Raw genomic sequence first — 21,119 nt, forward strand, 5'->3', positions numbered from 1 at the left:
CCCAGTCAGCATGGGTTTATGAAAGGCAGGTCCTGCTTGATGAACCTGATCTCCTTCTGTGACAAAGTGACACGCTTAGTGGACGAGGGAAAGGCTGTGGATGTGGTCTACCTTGACTTCAGTAAGGCTTTTGACACCATTTCCCACAACATTCTCCTCAAGAAACTGGCTGCTCGTGGCTTGGACTGGCATACGCTTCATTGGGTTGAAAACTGGCTGGATAGCCAGGTCCAAAGAGTCGTGGTGAATGGAGTTAAATCCAGTTGGAGGCTGGTCACTAGTGGAGACCCCCAGGGCTCAGTACTGGGGCCGGTTCTCTTCAATATCTTTATCGATGATCTGGATGAGGGGATCGAGTGCACCCTCAGTAAGTTTGCAGACGACGCCAAGTTAGGTGCGTGTGTTGATCTGCTCGAGGGTAGGAAGGCTCTGCAGGAGGATCTGGATAGGCTGGACCTGCCTGCCCCTTTAAATTGCTATAATAATGGTGTAAAATTATGGAGCAGAAAACAATATATAAAATTTACAAAGCCCCTAAGTGACCGTTATCGAAATAATGCTGGCTTAGATAAGGGAGCAGTGCCAAACTACTTTAATGTTGTCTGAAGCATCCGCTGTGAAGACATATATATGTTTACAGATGTTAAAATTGATAGAAAATTATTTTAGGTGCATATTTCTGTTTAAACAAACAAACAAACACACACAACCAAGGAAACAGTAACTTTTTTTTCCCCTCTCTCTCTGTGCTTCTGCACAGCCTTTGTTTTTTTTTTTTGTTTTGTTTTTTCTTCCCTCTCCCTTTTCCCTTTAATTAAGTCATCCATATCTCAACCCTTGAGCTCTTTGTGTCATATTTTCTCCCCCTTCCTCTTTGAGGAGTGGGAAGTGAGAGAGCGGCCGTGGTGGATCTCAGCTGCCCACCCGAGTAAAACCACCACAGATGCTTACCTCACTTCAGCCAGTCAGTTTGCAAATTAATAGTACAGCATCTTCAGTAACAGGTAAGTTTTAAACAGTTTATTCACAATGGCTTTCAAACCTCTCCCCCCCTCTATTTCTAGTTCAAGTTACTGTGCAGTTGTGATGCAGAGAGCACTGATCAGCTGCAGGGCATTAGGAAAAAATGTCATGAGTCACATGGCTTTATTGGAAATAAATCATGCTAAAAACTGATCCTTAACAGGTACAAAAATTTAACAGATAAGGAAAGGAGAATAAAATGGATGCAATAAGACCAACAGGTGAATTGAAGATTGATGTGAAAGGTAATACAAAAAAGGCAATGAAAAATAGCAATGCAGCATTACTGAAGGAATTACAGGACAAACAAGAGATACAATACATCCTGCTTCAATATTTCTTATCCATGTACTTAGTTCAAATACTGTAACAGTAATAGAAGGCAAAAAGCACCAGACATCTGACTAAAGAAATACAAAAATACAGAACAAAATCAGGGCAAAATGAATGCTGATAACTAGGGAGAAGAGTAATCTCAAATACAGTTACTCAGAAACAATGCATGGAAAAGTTGCTATGTCAACATATATAGACAATATCATTATTCCAGCTCTATGGAAATTACTTGATTTTCCTGGTCTGTAATCTCTTCCAATACAGTACTGCCAACATTACCCTTAGAAATATGCAGGGAGACACCGCATATACTGAACAAAGCAGCCGATTCAGAGTAAAAAAGGAGGAGGAAGTTATTCCTAGCTGATTACATGGCTTTTTAATCATGGCTTTTCTACTGTAAGACAAAGCATCATTAAACCCTAAACAGTTCCAGTTTGGTGGGAGCAGTGTGCAGCTACAGCTTTTTTTCTTCCTAAAAGCCATGATTCCACTGTGGCAAGCCAGACTGCAGCATGCCCAAGCAGAACACAGCAGTTACTGAAGTGGCAAAGCCATCCTAGAAAACACTTCCACTCTGGAGAAAGTAATCACTACAGACTCCATACAGGTACCATAGAAAGCATGTACCTCACTGGTAATGGCACAGAAGGGCACCAAGGACTTTAAGAAGTTGAAAGGTTTTCTTTCTATCACCTCTTAAGGTTACCAAACCAGAAACTCAACTATGGTTCAACTGTAAATAGTTTGGGGGTTTTGGTGGTAATGGGAAGGTGTCCCACTTCTAACATGGCAGCACAGAGATTGTATGTGTATGATGCAAGGTTTGCACAGACAGTTTGTTCCCTCCCCCAGCTCAAAACACTTTAAAGAGGAAAAAATCACAGTTTGGAGTGTGTTACAGTTGTGAACAACATGAAATCAAGGAAAAAAAAAAAACATTTACAGAGGCTTTCCCTACTTTCCCCAGTAAGGGAAAAGTGGGGAGCAGAAAACATAAAACACAAGTCATGGCTATTTCACAAAGCTTCATTGTCTTAAATGAAGTTTATTACAGGCCCCAGTGAAAATATTAAAAATTCACCAATGCATACACTTCTGCACCGTCGTCCAGGTTGTTGTTCTAGAGTGGTTAAGTGCCTTTTTTTATTTAAAAAAGTTTTTTACATTATTGCTGTGTTTTACAACAAAATTAAAAACCATTTGTGGAATCTATCTAACAACAAAAAGTCAGTTTCCCCAGAACAAGCCAGAAGCATAAAAGCATGTTCTGAACGGGCCTTTTCTCTACCAGCTATTTAACAAGCAAGAAAAAAAAAGTCTATCACTTCTGTTCCTAGTGTAGATGAGTTTACTCCATTTCCAGAAGACAAATCCTTTCAATAAATATCAGCGTAAGTTCTGAGATGCTGAAGTTCCAGAGATACAACAAGCAGCTCTGTGCAATTTCTCCTGGAGTTCCAAGGCTGCCTCTTGTTTCAGTCCAGCGAGATGATGTCAGGAGCACTGCCTCCACTGCTGGTTATAACTCCTGTCTTGCTCCTGCTGGAGGAGCTAACGTGCATGCTGCTTTCGTGGTGACTGGCTGATGTGATGATGCTGCCAGGCGTGCTGCTTGTTAAGGTTGAGGTGAGACTATCCAAAAACATAGGAGGACAGTACTGTTTGAAACAAACAATGAAGAATGAAGAGACTAACTGCACAAGGGAAATGTATGCTCTGAAGATACATCTTCCCTACAACAAGCGCAAAACAGGTTATTAGCAGAACTTCATTAACACATGCACAGCAAGACCAGAGTTCTGCTTGCTTGCTGTTTTGCAGAGGTGGTAGCATAAACCCTTCCTTCCTCTTCCTCCCTGTTATATCTCCTGTGAACAGGCTAGCTCAAGCATTTACTGGCACATTAGGAAACACTACCATGACCACAGCCCCCAGCATAGCATCCAACTGGAAACCTGTAATGAATGGCATCTCCTAAGAGTCCATACTGGAACCAGTACTATTTAGTATCTTCATTAATGACAGATAGTGGGATGGAGTGCACCCTCAGCAAATCACAGGTAACACCAAGCTCAAAGGTGCATTTGATGCACTAGAAAGATGGGATGCCATCCAGAGGTACCTTGACAGGCTTGAGGAGCAGACCAAGGTCCTGCACATGGGTCAGGGTGATCCCCAATATCAGTACGGACTAGGGGATGAATGGGTTGAGAGCAGCCCTGCTGAGAAGGACTTGGGAGTGCTGGTGAATGAATAGCTAGATACGAGCTAGCAGTGTACTTGCAGCCCAGAAAGCCAATCATATCCCAGGCTGCAACTCAAGGTGGCCAGCAGATCAAGGGAGGTGATTCTCTCCCTCAGCTCTGCTCTTACAAGGCCCCAGGTTGAATACTATCTTAGTTAGGGAGACAACATTCCCCCCTTGAAGGCTGTAGTCCATCTGTGATACTTACTGTAACTAGATTCTTACATTCTTAACTGTATAAAGTTTGTTTCCATGGAAGGAAAAGCGCTAACTGGTTACTTTTGACCTACAAAATTTCCATAAACTCCATTGGCTTTGGATTATAAGTGAGGCATCAGTAATCACACTGAGGGACTTGTGAAAGTGTTAGGTAACATGCCCAAACTAATGAAGATCCCATCATTAGAACTCAATCCACAACTAATATCAAAACCAACAGAAACAGCAGTGAAGTATGTTTACAAAAGTCAATCTGGCCTGCAGATAGAGTGTGAACTAAGAGCATGAATGCATGGTTGTATTCATGGCAGCAGCATGTGTGCAAGTATCTGCTTCTGTAAGGCAAAGATAAACTATCAGTAGTTTCCTGTGCTTGAATTCATCATAGCGAAGTCAAACTGAATCCTCCCTTAATGCCTCTTTTCTTCTTACCACCTCTTGTTGGGCAAATGCGTTTTCCTGGTCTGTGGTTAGGTCTAAGCAAGTGGATTGCAAGCACAATATGGATGACAACATCCTGACAGTTACTTGATCAGTATGTCACAAAAAACAGGCTTAGAAGTTAAGCCCACAGCAGTTCAAAAACATACCTGTGAATCAACTGGGATTATTGAAAGAAAATCCAGACCTAGAAAGAAGAAGGATAATAAACTGATGCATCTTTCTTCTCTTCATAAAGAAGAAGTTTAAGGAACTTTGTTGTTGTTGTAGAACAGATTTTGCAATTGCTATATAGTTTCTAAATGAAGTATATCACTGTAACACCAACTCTTAATGACTTCAGGCAGCAGCAAAACATGTTTTCTAGTACAAGTGGCTCTTTTTAAGAATGAGAATGACAATGTATTATTCACTGGACATTGCAGGGTGGTTCAATGTGGTTGCTTAGATGGAGGTTGCCATTTGGAGCTGTTGGTTCATAATGCAAGTTTCACTGCATATTGTACCTGACTTGGCCAAACTGGGACATGAAGAGTGTCATCACATTAAAGATGCTGGAATGAAGTAAAGTCACAACATGCACAAGTCCAAAAACAAGCAGCAGGTCTCTTCCTCCACCCATGGGCAGCCAATAAGGAAACTTTTCTAATATCAGCCCCGCTTTGTGTCTAGACAGATAAAAGGAATGAAGAGGAAACTACAAGTAGTTCAAGGTATATCCTCTACGAGCAGCGAGAACTAGTGTCCATCTTATACACCATTAGTGTATAAGCATTTAAGGCAAGATGTTTAAAAATATGAAACCAATGAGAAATCACAGCCTTTTTTTTTGTTTTGAAATCTTGGCCTTGGGTTCGCTATGTCAACGGAAAGAAATGGTAAGCTTCCTCCCTCCCTCCCCCTCCCATTACCCTCCAGGTCTGTTCTGGCCAGTGGCATCTCTCCTTTCCTCCATCAGAGAAAGTCACAGAAAAGTTTTGAAGGAGATTTAAGCCCAGCTGCTTTTATAGAATTCACAGCTTTTGGTCACGCATACTCTCGAACTTCAATTGGTAGAGATGAACAAGATAAACAAAACAGTTCTAAGCTTCTGTTCTCTCAGCTTAGTCTCCTATCCAATTTGGAAATACAATGGATTTCTTACCAAGGGAGAAGTGGAGGGAGGGAGCAGTAAGGCAACAGAGAAACAAGGGGAAGGATATCCATCCCCTTGCCAAACTGGTACTGAAAAAAGAGGAAAAAACCCAGAGATGTTGCAGGGGAAAAAAGGAGACAGGCAACAGAGTGGGTGAGGGAAGTACAGGAGGCCCATGTGACACCTCTTGTCACAAGTCACTGTTTCCTGGGCTCTGTGTTCACTATGGCCAAAGAGAACCCCCAGAGTCCCCCTACACAATTCTTTTCAAGGAGCCAGGATAGAAAACAATCAGTATCCCCACCTTTTGTCTGATATTTAGCAGCAGTGTTGAAGAATACATCATAGGCATTTAGGGCATGTCTAGGTAAAGAAAGTCAATAGAGGTCAGCTTACATATTGTAGCTCACCTTAACCTTTTTCATACAGTCTAGACAGAGCACCACTAGAATCAGCTAGCAGAAATCTCTACATTAAGGGCTGGGATGAGCCAGTGCCATTATATTTCTAGAACTTAAATAAGCAGCTACTCTCCCTCACATCTACCACGCGTAACAATTGGACGTTTACATAAAGTCTAACTGAATACAGCAAGAAGTGTTTCTGGCTGCCGTTCCAGAGCGCCAGTGTCAGGGTGTACCCCAGAGGCAAGGTTTTTCACATCACCGTTGAAGCATAGTTTCACACTGGGACGACAGCTTGTACTAAACTTGTCTAGACATCACGTCAGTGCAATACTACATACGGTCTTGTCCCATTAAAAAAAAACTTGATCTCCATTTCTTTTTTTTTTTTTTTTTACCCACCCCACAGATTTAATAAGGCTGTCAGAATGCACATGAAAAATAGCCACCACCTACCTGGCAAGTCCGAGGAAATACTAGATATTGGTGGGTGATGGAATGGCACTGAGTAGTCTGTTAACGAAGGAGGAATAGCAGCAGTATCAACTGTTGTCACGCTGGGCACTCTGACAGTAGATGGCTGATACATGAGAACCCTGTTTTAAACAGCATGGGATGTTACAAACAGCCTGGCCATTAGTTACAGAAGAGAAATTATGCACAGCTGTGCACTCATTCACACAGTCACTGTGTTACAACACAACTACAGTGTGGCTACTCACTACACAGTACTCCACTCTAATTTCCTCTTTCATAACAGTCTTCATAATAACATGATCGCATCTTGGCTCTCAACAGCAGCTGTGACATAAGAGCAAGTTGGTATTAAAACAAAGTACAGTGCTGGAGTCATTGACAACAGTCCATTTGGGATCAGAAGTGGCTCTCTGTATCTGCAGAGCACCCTGGGAGGGATGCACATGTAGTCTGAGCCAAGAGAAGGACGCTAAGTTTCTCCACATCACTGTTCCTCAGGGATAACCTGTCTTGCCAAGGATGCAACTGACATCATTCAACCCCTGGAGCACAGAATACCAACGCAAGAGTTAAGTATCAAACCCATCTTTGCTCGCAGCTGAACCCAAGCTAAGTTCAGCTCCCTAGGAACACACAGCCAGTTAAAGTCCTTCTGCATTCCCACCTTCTGCCCGATTGTCCTGAGGTGGGATAGTAAAAAGGACCATTGTGGTTTAACCCGGCTGGCAGCTAAACACCACACAGCCATTCGCTCACCCTCCCCCCCTCCCTCTCTGGGATGGGGGAGAGAAACGGGAAAGTGAAGCCTGTGAGTTGAGATAAAGACAGTTTATTAAGACAGGAATATAATAATAATGATAATAGCACTACTACTAATAATGTGTACGAAACAAGTGATGCACAATGCAATTGCTCACCACCCGCTGACCGATGCCCAGCCTATCCCCGAGCAGCCGGCCCCCCCACCCCAGCCAGCCACCCCTATATATTGTTTAGCATGACATCAGATGGTATGGAATACCCCTTTGGCCAGTTTGGGTCAGCTGTCCTGGGTCTGTCCCCTCCCAGCACCCCCAGCCTGCTCGCTGGCAGGACAGAGCGAGAAGCTGAAAAGTCCTTGGCTTGGTGTAAGCACTGCTCTGCAACAATTAAAACATCAGCATGTTATCAGCGCTCTTCTCATCCTAATCCAAAACATAGCACCCTGCCAGCTACTAGGAGGAAAATTAACTCTGTCCTAGCTGAAACCAGGACACCGATTCTTTGCAGCACCGTTGAAGACATCACAGGTAGTCAGCCACATGCATAAAGTGTTTCATAAACTTCCAGTTAGGTGAAAACACCAACAGTCCCACTCCCACATGTCCCACATCCCCCCCTCCAGCCCACCAACCACAAGTTATCGCCTCACGTTTTCCTCCCCAGACTGCTCCACTGTGCATTTATACTACTGCTGATTTCAGAAGCTTGGATTTCAGACCCTCCTTTCTCAAGCCCCTCCTAAATCTCAGCATATTCAGTTCCTACCAACAGGAGGCCACCCCACAGCTTTGCCAAAATTAGCATTTCAGGCAACATTGTTTACAGGAGATGAGCTCTTCTCCAAAAGCTTAGGCTTTGATTTGAAGAATGAAACATGCTGTTTCCACACTCAAGCAGTAAGGAAAACAGTCAGAGAAACAAGAAAACTCAGTCCTTCTACGGTTATGGCTGTAGGCTGACATCTTGGGCAAACACAGGAGCATGGAAGGAAGTCCTGGTGCCTTCTGAAACTTCATTAAAAGATGTATTTGTAGCTATTTTTCTTATAAAAATTAAGAAGTGTGTCTCCGAAGGCGTCCTTTGGCAAGAGTACTCACAACAAGCAACAGCACTTCAGTATCACTGCTGAAAGTAGTTGATGACCAACTATTTGCTTACCAAAGAGCACATTCCTGTAGACTACAGACGGCACACCTGCTCACAACTTCCAGAAGTGACAGAACAGAAGGGTTTTGGTTTTATTACTACTACTATAATAAAAGAAGCCATTATGCTGAGAGACAGACACACACCTCATGCATGCAGCATGACTAACCAGAAAGCTGACACTTGAAATCACCTTGCAGAGCACTGACTGAATGCCCTTTTCTCCCTGTGCACCCTGCAGCTCTCCTGGACCCTACAATTTAAGAGCAAGAACTTTATGGAAGCCACATACCATGACTGCAGCCAAGTTGCACAGACCGGGACAGAGGGGAGAAGGCACAACAGTGAAGAAGCTGCTCTCCTTACCAGTCGTGGTGCTAAAGTTGGACACAACTACAAAGATGGAGTTGACAGGGGACTTGGGGAGCTGTTGGTTGTGCCAACCAAGGCACAGCAGTGACTGAAAACCAGGGCCAAGCACCATTCCAAGACATTCCAGATTTTAACATGGAGACTGAAGAAAAGCTTATTGCTTTGATTGAAAACAAAGCGCCTCCCTTCCAGGACTAACAGAATGGATGAAACGTGTAACATAGCCTTCTTCCTGGGCACCAGAGCAGATAAGAGGGGTAAACCAGTGAGAACAGCCTGTAAGATGACACTAACTTTGCAAGAACGCATGATGCTCCTGTACTTGGGAATCCTAAGGGGAATCCTGTCCATTATCTTCATCAATTTCCTTTTCCATGGAAAAACATCCCTGCAAACACAGCAACAGTGTAAGTCTTTTGTGAGACATAAAATCATTTAACAGAGTTTTGCCTGTACAGAGGTACTGTAGCTATATCAATACAACCTTCTGCAAAGAGAGGCCTAGAAATTCTAGAAATTCTCCTCTGGAAACATAGAACCACAAGGTTGGAAAGGACCTACAAGATCATCTAGTCCAACCATCCTCCTATCACCAATACTACCCACTAAGCTACTAAATCATCTCGTAGCACCTTGTCCAGGCACTTCTTGAACACCGCGAGGGATGGTGACTCTACCACCTCCCTGGGCAGGCTGTTCCAGCACCTGACCACTCTGAGAAAAAAAGTTTTTCCTGATATCTGATCTAAATCTCCCCAGGCGCAACTTGTGGCCATTTTCTCGAGTCCTATCATTAGTTATCTGGGAGAAGAGTCTGACCCCCTCCTCATCACAACCTCCCTTCAGGAAGTTGTAGAGTGCAATGAGGTCACCCCTGAGCCTCCTCTTCTCCAGACTAAACAACCCCAGCTCCCTCAGTCGGTCTTCGTAAGACTTGTTCTCTAGACCTCTCACCAGTTTTGTTGCCCTTCTCTGGACATGCTCCAGGGCCTCAATGCCCTTCTTGTAGTGAGGGACCCAAAACTGAACACAGTACTTGAGGTGCAGCCTCACCAGAGCTGAGTACAGGGGGACAGTCACCTCCCTGCTCCTGCTGGCTACACTATTCCTGATACAAGCCAGGATGCTGTTGGCCTTCTTAGCCACCTGGGCACACTGCCGGCTCATGTTCAGCCGAGCATCAATCAACACTCCCAGGTCCCTTTCCTCTTCACAAGTCTTCCAGCCACTCTGCCCCAAGCCTATAGTGCTGCACGGGGTTATTGTGGCCAAAGTGCAGGACCCGGCACTTGGCCTTGTTAAACCTCATCCCATTCACTTCAGCCCAGCAGTCCAGCCTATCCTGATCCCTCTGAAGGGACACCCTGCCCTCAGGCAGATCAACACTACCTCCCAACTTGGTGTCGTTGGGAAACTTACTGAGGGTACCACTCAATCCCCTCATCCAGGTCATCAATAAAGATATTAAACAAGATAGGCCCCAGTACTGACCCCTGGGGGACACCACTTGTAATGGGACGCCAGCTGGACTTAACTCCATTAACCACAACCTGCTGGGCACAGCCCTCCAACCAGTTCTTTACCCAGAGAAGAGTATACCTGTCCAGGCCACGGGCAGACAGTTTCCCCAGGAGAATACTGTGGGAGACCGTGTCAAAGGCTTTGCTGAAGTCTAAGTAGACTACATCAACAGCCTTTCCCTCATCTACCAGTCTGGTCACATGATCATAGAAGGAGATGAGGTTGGACAAGCACGACCTGCCTTTCATGAACCCATGCTGGCTGGGCCTGATCCCCTGAATGCCACGCAAGTGCCATATGATCTCACCCAAGATGATTTGCTCCATAACTTTCCCTGGAACCGAGGTCAGGCTGACAGGCCTGTAGTTCCCCAGGTCCTCCTTACAGCCCTTCTTGTAGATGGAGGCTTACCAATGTGACTCCCAATCCTCTAGGACCTCTCCCAGATAGCCAGGAACACTGATAGATGGTGGAAAGCGGCTTGGCAATTACCTCCGCCAGCTCCCTCAGCACCCTAGGGTGGAGCTTGTCTGGTCCCATGGACTTGTGACATTCCAGATGGAGGAGCAGGTCTCTGTCTCTTCCTGGACCATAGGGGGAGGGGATTCTCTACCTGAATCACAGGGGACACCCAGGTAATGGAGTAAAGTACCCTGAGGATAACTGATCTGACTATTAAAGACAGATATAAAGAAGGCATTGAGAACCTCAGCCTTATCCTTATCCTCAGTGATCACATTTCCTGCTGCATTCCTTTACTAGGATGGAAATTTTCCTTGGTTCTTCTCTTGCTGTTAATATATTTGTAAAAAGATTTATTGTTCTCTTTTACTACAGTGGCCAATCTGAGTTCAAGCTGGGCTTTTGTCTTTCTAACTTCTTCTCTGCATATCTTAGCAACTTCCTTGTAGTCGCCCCAAGTAACCTGTCCTTTCTTCCAACAGACATAGACACTTTCTCACGGAGTCTCAATAAAAGTTCCTGGTTCATCCATGCCGGTCTTCTTCCCCTCCAGCTGGCCTTATGGGACTCAGGAACGGCCTGCTCCTGTGCCTTTAAAATTTCCTTCTTGAGGAGCATCCAGGCTTCCTGTACCCCTTTGCCCTTCAGGAGTGACTCCCAAGGAACCCCCTGCAACAAGTGTCCTGAGTAGGTCAAAGTCTGCCCTCCAGAAGTTCAAGACAGCAGTTTTGCTAGTTCTGACATCACCAAGGATAGAAAACTCTACAGTTTCATGGTCACTCCGCCCAAGACAGTCCCCAACTTTCACATCTCCCACCAGTCCTTCTCTGTTAGTGAAGAGCAGGTCTAGTGGGGCACCTCCCCTGGTAGGCTCTTGAGCCAGCTGTGTCAGGAAGCTATCTTCCACACACTCTAAAAACCTCCTGGACTGCTTCCTCCGCACAGTGTTATACTTCCAGAATATATCAGGGAAGTTGAAGTCTCCCATGAGAATGAGTGCTGGCGATCGTGTAACTATTGCAAGCTGCTCATAGAATGCCTCATCCATCTCTTCGTCCTGATTAGGCAGTTTATAACAGACCCCCACCAAGATGTCACCCCTACAGGCCTTCCCCCTGATTCTTATCCATAGACACTCAACTTTATCATTCCCAACCGCAAGCTCTTCAACATCAAAACACTTTATATTAAAGAGCCACACCACCACCCTTCCTACCTTGTCTACCCCTTCTGAAGAGCTTGTAGCCATCCATCACAGTACTCCAGTCGTAGGAGTGATCCCACCATGTTTCAGTTATTGCAACTAGGTCGTAGTTAGCCTGTCGCACAATCACTTCTAGCTCCTCCTGTTTGTTGTCCATGCTGCATGCATTGGTGTAGATGCACTTCAGATGAGACATCTGCCTCACTACCAGCTTCAGCATTGTTCCCCTATGCACTGCTCTGGTGAGCCCTGTTTTTACCCCCTTCCCCTGCCACAGCTAGTTTAAAGCTCTCTCCACAAGTCCTGCTAGCTCCTGCACTAGGATTCATTTCCCCCTTTGAGACAGGTGAGTTCCATTCATCGACAACAAGCCAGGGGTCAAGTAAACTGCCCCATGGTCAAAGAACCCAAAGCTCCTGTCTCAACACCAGCCTTTCAGCCAATTATTCATTACCTGTGTTTTCCTAACCCTCTCCATGTCCTTCACCTCCCCAGAAGAAATAGAACAAAACACGACTTGCGCTCCTGCTCCTTGAACTATTCATCCTAAACCCCTAAAATCTCTCTTCATAGTTCACGGGCTTCTCTGAGTGATTTAATCACTGCCCACTTGAACTATGAGTAATAGGTAATAATCAGTGGGGTGAACCAGCTCTGGGAGTTTTCTAGTTATGTCCCTGACCTGAGCCCCAGGTAGGCAGCACACTTCCCTATGGCTCAGGTCCGGGTCTGATCTGTAAATGGGGCCCTCCGTTCCTCTGAGAAGGGAGTCACTTACCACAACCACCCTTCTTTCTTTCCTGGCAGAGGCAGCCTGAATACATGGAGTCTACTGCCTCGTCCTTAGTAACATCTCTGAGGAACCTTCCCACGCCTCCCCACTTACCTCCCATTCAATGTCCAATGCTACAAACCTATTGCTTAGGGGGACCTGGGGACGTGAGGGAAGTGGGGGGGTTCACCTACGATGCCGAGCAGGGACCCTCTACCAACCCTCCCCATCCCTCAGGTCCCCCTCCTCTGCCCAACAGGGGCAGGGCAGGGGGTCCAGCACCAGTTGTGAGATATCTCCCTGGCACCTCTCCCTCTGGCACACCAGGGAGCTACTCTACCAGTTGATCTCCCACTCAGAGTCCCTGATGACCCTCAGTCTCTCAACCTACTCTTTCAGCTCTGCCACCATGCTGACCAGATCTTCCACCTGCTCGCACCTCACACAGGTGGAATACCTGCCGCCCTCCCCCGTCAGCAGCAGGCTCTGGCATTCCCTGCAGCCAGAGACCTGTATAGCCACAGCTTTGGACAGCCCCTCCATTTGGGTCACCACAGTCTTTTTGGGGCAAGCTCTCTGCCTGGTGGAGACCATGGTAAAAACTGTGGTCACAGAGACTGCAAGTAGATAGGATGGACTCAAAAGGGAGGAGGGACAGAATCCCTGTGCCCCGCCGCATGAGCTCTCACCCACTGCTGCAGCACACTGTGGGTGGTTCTCACACACTGGTTGCCCCTCCCTGCTTGCAGTGAGCAGCGAGCATCACTGCCCTCCCAGAGGCAGTTTCTAGGCAGAGGGCACTCCCTGTCAGCCTCTCTCACAAGAGCTGGCAGGTGCTGCCTGGTCACACTGCTGTCCCGGGCCTCCCCTGGCAAAGCAAGGGCCCGAAATCCCCCCTGTAAAGAAAGGGAAGTAGAGCTGCATCCCAAAGAGATCCCATATGTCTACACGTCAGTTTATCTAAGACATTACAGAATAACTAACTTTAAAATTGACAAACCCTTTGGTTGGGCTTCCTTGTGCTTCAGACGTAAATATGCACTTCCTTTTGGCAGGAGGATCATCATCTTCGTCAGAAGAGCTTTCAATTGTCAAGTCAATCACATCAACTTTCTTCTTGTTTACCTCGCTGGCCACTGTCACAGAACATGGTTTGCTAACAACACTGGAACCTAAACCAGAAAATACCACTTTTTTTTTTAAAAAGGCCATTGACATCAGCAGTTTCAATTTGAAGCAAAACCAGCATCTCAAAATACTGTTTTAGCTCATCTTCCTGATCACTGCAGAGGCCATCATGGCCCAGGAACAGTTTTATTAGTAATATTAGTAGTAGTATTCTGTGTGAGAATTATTGAGCACAAGCTTTAATCTTCACTTAAGTTTAGGGACCTACAACAAGAGCAACTTTTTTTTTTTAAAGTGCTATTATAAAGAACAGAGACAAAACTCACAAATGCACATTTTTAGAGATACAATCCTTTCTTTTTAGTTTAAATAAGTTACTTCGCACACATCCCACAAAAAACATCAACATCCATACCCATTATCCCAGCTACAATTAAGTCTCAAGGCATCAAGCTTTTTTGGTGGTTTGCAACCAATATCCAAGACATACTCACTTTCTATTTTGGTGCACTGTGGACTTGAAACTTTCACAGCATCTTTTTTAGGCCTCATGGGGCACCAGGAACCATCTTCTTGGAATTTAATCTCATCCACATCTGAACATTCATTAAGGATTTCCATAAAGAGCCTGAAAAATAAAGTTAAGTGATTTTGATTCCAGGCTTTTCCTAAGCAAAAAGGAGACAGTTAAGAAGTTGATTACAATCAACACTGACCTACAGTACATACTCTCCCCCTAATTTGTCTTCCCTGAAGACCTGCAGTTACAGCCTTTGCAGACATCCATACATCAAAATCAAAGAATTATCCCAACCTACCCATGTTCTACTCCAACATTATCGCAGTTTAGAGATTCCCATACAGCAGTAGAAGCAATCACCCTTTCAATCAAGTTTTACACAGTTTATAAGCTAAATTTTAAGAGTTAATAGCCTCGCAGATAGTTCATGTAAAAGGGAGACATCCGTAGGTGTCACATTTGATTTTCTCCAGAGAGGATATGCTGAGGCTCAGGAGTTTGATGATGCAGTTACAAGATGATTTCTTGCAGTTTGTTACATGGGAATAGAAACAAAAGGATTCTAATGGTTCCTCCCAGTCTAATGTACTTTTGAGAACAAGAATAGAAATGGCTAAACCTCAGGTCACAAAAACAATTAGTACAATGTGAAAAATCTGAAGTAATTTTGTCCTCTGCAAGCCCAGTCTCTTACCCATCTAGTATTAGGCTCTCATAAGCTGCCTTCTTGTCACAGACAGGACAGATCCAGGTAGGCTTCTTCTCATTCATTTGAAGATAAAGAGCAGCATCAAAACACTGCAGGTGTGTGCAAGTAACAGCCCGGCATGGGATTGTCAGTCTCATTTTTCCCAGCTGCAGGAGGTGCATTTAAAGAATGTCAGAAGAAAAGAAAGTAAAGTAGACCTGGATAGCTAACAATGAAATCAGATGCAACCAGCAAGGTAACAGTCACTTCTCATTACAGAGTGCCCAACACTAGGTCACTGCGTGCAAATCCACTCCAAAGCACATACAAGGTACCTGAATGAACAATACAGCAGTCCTCAAAGTCTTATTACTAAGTTAAGAACTGTCAGAAACATTTCAAGTGGACCTGCATCAACATTATTTCTAGGATTTTATTTTTAATAGGAAGACCTACTGAAGCACCCACTTTGTCATTTTTTGCCAAATACCTCAAGGTTTGATTATTTTGTGAGCTATAGTTACGTTAAACTGAGAATGGCATTATACCCATTTCAGCGTAAGACTTAAACAGACCAGTCACAAACACAAGGTCAGTTTCTACCTGGAAAGAGAAAACCCAAGGCGGCAGCACCTTGTTGCTAGGTGATCTGTTTGTTTTTCCTTTATAGTAGTTGGCAGTAAAAGCAATACCACCAAGACCAGGAGGTCTGAAGTTCTGTTTCTCATTGTGCCCCTTAATTATTCTATTACCCTTCCAGGTAGGCTCAATGCCTCCATGTACAAAATCACTCCTTTTACTTTTAAAGGCCTCAATACACACACAAGTAGCAACTTGACTCTGACTGCGTTACAGCTGAAGTATTCAGGGGTCTAAACCATAGTTGGTTCTTCTCCTCATTTGCATTAATGAATCAGTATAACAGAAGTCAGTTAAGTTTCTGAAGCAGGGTGTTTTAAAAGCAGACCAACTCTGCACTAAAGATGAAAACACAAATCTGTATATGGTAATTTCCAGCCTTACTTACAGGACACATCAGAGAAACCCGCAGACTGGTTGTGGCAATCTCACTATCAGGATCTGCCGTTAGTTTTTCTTTAACTACCAAAATAAATTAAGAAGTTAGAGATGGGCACAACTATTTAAAATGCTAATCTTGATTCTCTAGTACATATACTTTGTTTCCAGCTATCTAAGAAGCCCTGAGCATTTAAGGAAGCTAGTTCAGAGCAAATACCACATAAGAATAGCTTCACAGGCAACTGGCAAACTGCATCACGAGACTGTTTTGATGTGCAGCAGATGCAGTTCTGGCCGCAATATTCAGTAGAACAAACTCTACCCAACATGCAAGGAGATAAAATCATCAGGGAGTGAGGTGTAAAGACAAGACAATTAGCAGCACATACAGGTGAACAAAACACATATTTAGGCCATCTATCTGCACCTCACTGCCCACTACACTAAGCAGTGCTCTCAGAATTCTCTTGAGAACATTTCAGATGAAATCCCTAAGTACTCCTCCCTCCTAGCTAGGGACCTACACTGAATCAATGCACGATACCTCAGCAACAGCAAAAAGAACCTTTGATACTCTGGGCATGGACTTGCTTTTCAAAATGCTGCAAATCTCCTGAGTACTACCAGTTCTAGTTTTAAAGAGCTGCCAACCACCCTCAGTAAGGACAAACAGGAAGGTTAATTTGACTTACTTAGTGCTCTGGAATGATCGGGGTTTCTGATACCTTTCATTTTTAACCTCTGCAAAAGCATAGCTGAAGTGAGCTGACGAACAAGATACACAGACATGGAGTAATTCTACAAAAAGAGTAATTAAAGATGAAGTATTGATTTAACACTGTACTTCTACTACAGCAACAAGTTACTATTACACTGGTTGTAACGTACAGTAAAAACAAAAATCATGCTGAATTTTTTGCTTGGTAGTTATGGAAATACTTTGTGAAGCACTGACAGATGACTTCATTACTATGAAAGTCAGCAGTCTGCCAGAATTCTTCTGCTATCCAAGTCAAATTATCTCACTCCAGTTGTGACTTGACTACAAAAAATATTCTCCACAACCAAGAGACAATCTGTGCTTTTTCTTGAAAAGATGACTTAGACTGGCAATACAATTTCTTAAAACATGCAGTCTGTAAGAGCTTCTTGTGTTCGTCTCCTACACATTTCCCTTTTTCCACTGTCACTCTCTTAAAGCAGAGCTCAAAGACAAACTTGCTATAAAGAAATGATTGACGTTGTTTTGGGTGCAAACACCACCTCCAAATGGCACACAACAGCATCAATTTCTTTGTACCTTGAGCTTGCTGCTTTTAAACCAAGCCTCATTATATCATACCCACTCCTCTCAGGCTGGCCATATTCCCTAGCATTTACTGCTGTTCCCTAATTCATGCCACTTGCCAGCTTCCTTTGTTCAGGATTTCCTCTCCAAGGTCACAAGTGAGGAAAAGAATCTGCAAGTCTTACCACTGCAGAATAATAATGGTTTCATCTGCATAACACTCACAACCTGCAATCCCTCATTTCCACTCCCTGCCAGCCACCTTCTTGTAGCTCTTACACAACCAAACACTGCACAGGAATTTTAAGAACATCTACCACCCTGCTCCTCCTTTACCAGCAATACCAGAGACAGCTCTTACCTAGATGAACAGATAAAGTTATCAAAATGCACAGGAAGCCACTAAGACAAATGTCTTGCTTTCCCCATCCTCGCAAAGATAGACTGCTTTGTAGTGTTTATTGCCTACAGGATTAATATTACAGACTCTAGCCAGATAAGCTCTCTGGGATGACTGGGATGAATACCTCCTCTTCTCAGAAGCCCTCCTCTATCAGAGAAGTAGATGCCAATAAGCCCTTACTGTATCAGCCTGCTGAAACCCTTGGGGACAGCATGGAGCATCATTTAGAAGATGAATAGCAAAGGCCTGCTATGCAAGTTCTTCTACTTAGAAAAGCTAGGGCCTAAGCAGTCACCTGGCCATTTGAAGGGCCAATTCCTTTTAAACTAATAACTTCTCATTTCCCCAAAACCAGAAATTTACCTACAGGGACCGGAGAGCCAAAGGTATCACACCTGTCACCACCTGCTTCATCTCCTGCCACTGAAGCCCAACACACTTCCAACACACTTCCCCCCCCACCCCAGCGCAGCTCTCCATGAAGAACTGCATTATGAAGATGCTTTTCTCCCCCCCCCCCAGGTCTCCATTACTCCCTATATCTGCACTCAAGAAGTCAGCTCCCTCTCAAGTTACCCCAACTTCCAGGAATACTCTTCCTTTTTAACAATGGGCACATGGCTTAGATACCCTGCCTTACGAATGCTCACCACTATGGCCCAAGCACAGCATCACCAAGATATATCACCCTGCAGCAGTTGGCACTAGCAGCCTGACACCTTCCCTGTACACTTCCCAGGAACTTGCCACCAAGGAGCTTTCCAAGCTGGAAATTCCACCTGTTTTACCTTATTTACAAGTGCAGTTTTAATGAAGAAAAGACATTTTCACATAAAAATAAGGAATCTCAAAAGAAAAGATGGAAATATCCATGAACTAGTTCTCCCTATAAAATAAAAATTCCTTTTGTAGAACTATTTGGTATCATTTGGTTAGAAAATACAAAAGCATCAAGAGCAAATATACGTCTCCTCTCCCACTCACAGGGCCTTAGCACATCTGGTCACTTTAAAAAGCCTTCCTCCAATAGATTGCCACAAAAAAACTGAGAAAAAACCTTTAAGACATGGCTACATAACCTCATGTTCATATGATTACACCATCAGGCTACAAAGTAGCTTCCCCTTTTATGTCTGAACTGTTCTGTGTTTACACCACAAAAAGACTATTTCTGACATATTTCAGGCAACCCCTAATGGCAAACTTGCCCAAAAAAGCTCTCAAAGAAAGCCATACTCCTCATCTACATGAACTCTATACGGAAGTCTTTGCAACCTGTATGCAAGTTTTGTGTGTTGCTGTAAGCTACTGTACTTCTAGAGCTAGCTTTGTTTCCCAGCATCAAAAATAAACACAGCCACTTTGTAACACCACATGCCTTGCCGGCAGTGGGTTAGAAGGAACACTAGACAAGGTTATTCAGACTACTGCCCACATCCTACAAAACATACAGCTTACCTTTCCAATTTCAGATGCCCAGGAAATGGAAATCTGGTTTGGCACTGCTGATGATAACCTAACTAGAGATGTTATATTCAAGGGACGCCCAGGTCGCTTCTGTTCAATTCCATTTTTTGGTGGTGGAGCATATCCCTACGGGAAGAAGAGACAAAACAAAAAGCATTACCAAGTCTCCCCTCTGTACTCTGAAACCTACTTAAACAATTTATTAGTTTAAAACCAACAGCAAATTAGTTTAAAAGGCAGCAAGTCACAAACTGTTAATTCAGTCCTTCATGTCTAAAGAATGGTTCATTGATCTTATTTAAGAAACAGTAAATTCAATTCTTGTCCCAAGAGATCGACAACCCCTTGATGTCTGCTTTGCATTAGCTACACCTAGCTTCATAAGCAACAGGTTGTTATTTGTACACTCCAGTGAGGGCCCTGAAGATGAGCTATGCATAGAATACCAGGAGTATTTAAGAGCTAAGAGGCTTTGTTGTTGTCAGCAGAAGAAAAAATCTACTAGGTACTAAGAAATTCTTCAAAACTGCATAAATAATCTGGACCACTTTCTGTAGTTTTACGACACATAATGCTTGCCAACTGAATTAGAAGCCACCCAGCTCCCTTTTGCTTCTACGCAAGCACACTTCAAGCAGAGGATACTTGTGCTATGTGAAGCACGTGGCCCAACTGCAGCTTATTCATCTCATCCTGCAACTGTCACTGTGAAAGCAGCCAGTCTGTAACAAGAACCCAGAATCTGGAGATCAAGCAGATATCCTGCAGTCCACTCATCTCGATCTCATCTTGCATCAGGATGCCAATAAGAGACTGGAGCCTGCATCTTGCACAGAAGAATTGACTGCCAAATTTAATCCTGTTCAAGACAGCTGTTCTACACTAGAAACTCTCCAGAAACAATACACTGAAAAAATACATTTTTTAAAGCACAGTTAACACTGTGAGAAACTAAGTTGTGTTTTTGCAGTAGAGAACTAATTTTCTGTATTCCAAGGTAGTTGCGTAGTCATAAGAAGGAGAAACGCTAAGTAGATAAGTGGACAGTAGAAGGCCTCACTGTTCCAAAATAAGGTGGAAGCTTGAGAAAAACAGGATGAGCAGTGTGAGAACAGTAAAACAAAGATCACAAGTTCTCAAAACATAAGAAAGGAGAAATTAAAGGGTTGAAAAAAGAGAAAAATTGTACATATATGGTATAGAGGAGCGTCGAGTAGCTTGTGAACCTGTAGCACTCAGCCAATGAGGAAACAGGGGAGGTGATCAGGTGTCGGGTAACAGGGAATAAAAGGTTATGATTTGTTCACTAAAATGCGCTCCTGATTGACAGGACGCCCGCCATTGCAATCGCGAATAAAATACCTTCACAGAAGATCCTGTCTGAAGAAAATTATTTGAGATTTTTCTCACAATTTGAGGGCTCGTCCGGGATCTTGTCGCCTGCCGAAGATTTCTTGCCACCACAGACAGGAAGGTGCACCCCGCTGATTTCAGCGGTCCAGTCGGGGGTGGTGGGTTGTCTCAGTACGGCCAGCAAAGGACCGAGACTGTTAATCTGAAGACAGGCTCTGCGAAGCTCTGGGGAGAAGGGAGGCCAGCACTGACATACACAGACACAGCCCACATATAGTCCAGCCCAGATCAGGAACAGGCACGGGGATTACTGCTGATAACCCAGACCGAGGTAATGGAAACTTTACCGTATCTTGCCTCGGGTTGGGTTCGGGGAGACTCTTGTGTGGAACGTGAACGAGACGCACTTATAGTGCGAAGCGAGTGTGGAGTCCCGATCCTCAAGGTTCTGTAGTCCCGCGAGGGGATGAACGAAGTCCCCTCAGCTGGAGAGGGACGGAGCGAAAGAGAGACGAGTGAAAGAGAGTCTCGGGGGTTTGGGCCCTTAGGTGTACGGTACCCCGAGCACGGTGAAGTGAGGTGCTCAGCAGTACACCCCACCTCTGTCCTAATCCTAGGTGAAGGCGTGTGGTACCCTGTGGGTGGTAAAGTCCACAGCAGCATGTCAGGAAGAGCTGGGGATTAAGGGTTCCAAGAGTCAGCAGGGTGGGGGTGGAGACCCCGGAATTGT

The 21,119-nt window shown here is 44.4% G+C and overlaps 1 protein-coding gene across 12 annotated transcripts in view; it reads right to left on the bottom strand.

Annotated features, from left to right (window-relative positions):
- Positions 1-573: 573 nt before the first annotated feature.
- Positions 574-21,119, bottom strand: part of LOC310888892 (E3 SUMO-protein ligase PIAS2-like) — a 49,077-nt gene continuing 28,531 nt past the window's right edge. For 3 of the 12 annotated variants that reach the window (XM_083852520.1, XM_083852514.1, XM_083852513.1), the window contains 7 exons: positions 19,028-19,162; positions 16,571-16,676; positions 15,886-15,959; positions 14,865-15,025; positions 14,145-14,278; positions 13,523-13,694; positions 8,320-8,951 (listed from right to left, as the gene is read on the bottom strand). In XM_083852520.1, the coding sequence (XP_083708646.1) occupies positions 8,585-8,951; positions 13,523-13,694; positions 14,145-14,278; positions 14,865-15,025; positions 15,886-15,959; positions 16,571-16,676; positions 19,028-19,162 (1,149 nt within the window). In that variant the 3' untranslated portion in view covers positions 8,320-8,584. Of the gene's footprint in view, positions 3,021-4,416; positions 4,455-5,706; positions 5,766-6,262; positions 6,403-7,264; positions 8,952-13,522; positions 13,695-14,144; positions 14,279-14,864; positions 15,026-15,885; positions 15,960-16,570; positions 16,677-19,027; positions 19,163-21,119 lie in introns of those variants that run through there. The other 9 variants (XM_083852516.1, XM_083852521.1, XM_083852519.1 and 6 more) reach the window with 7 other exon arrangements.

The sequence above is a fragment of the Anser anser genome (genome assembly GCF_964211835.1).
Source record: "Anser anser genome assembly, contig: SUPER_W_unloc_3, whole genome shotgun sequence".
Classification (NCBI taxonomy): domain Eukaryota; kingdom Metazoa; phylum Chordata; class Aves; order Anseriformes; family Anatidae; genus Anser; species Anser anser.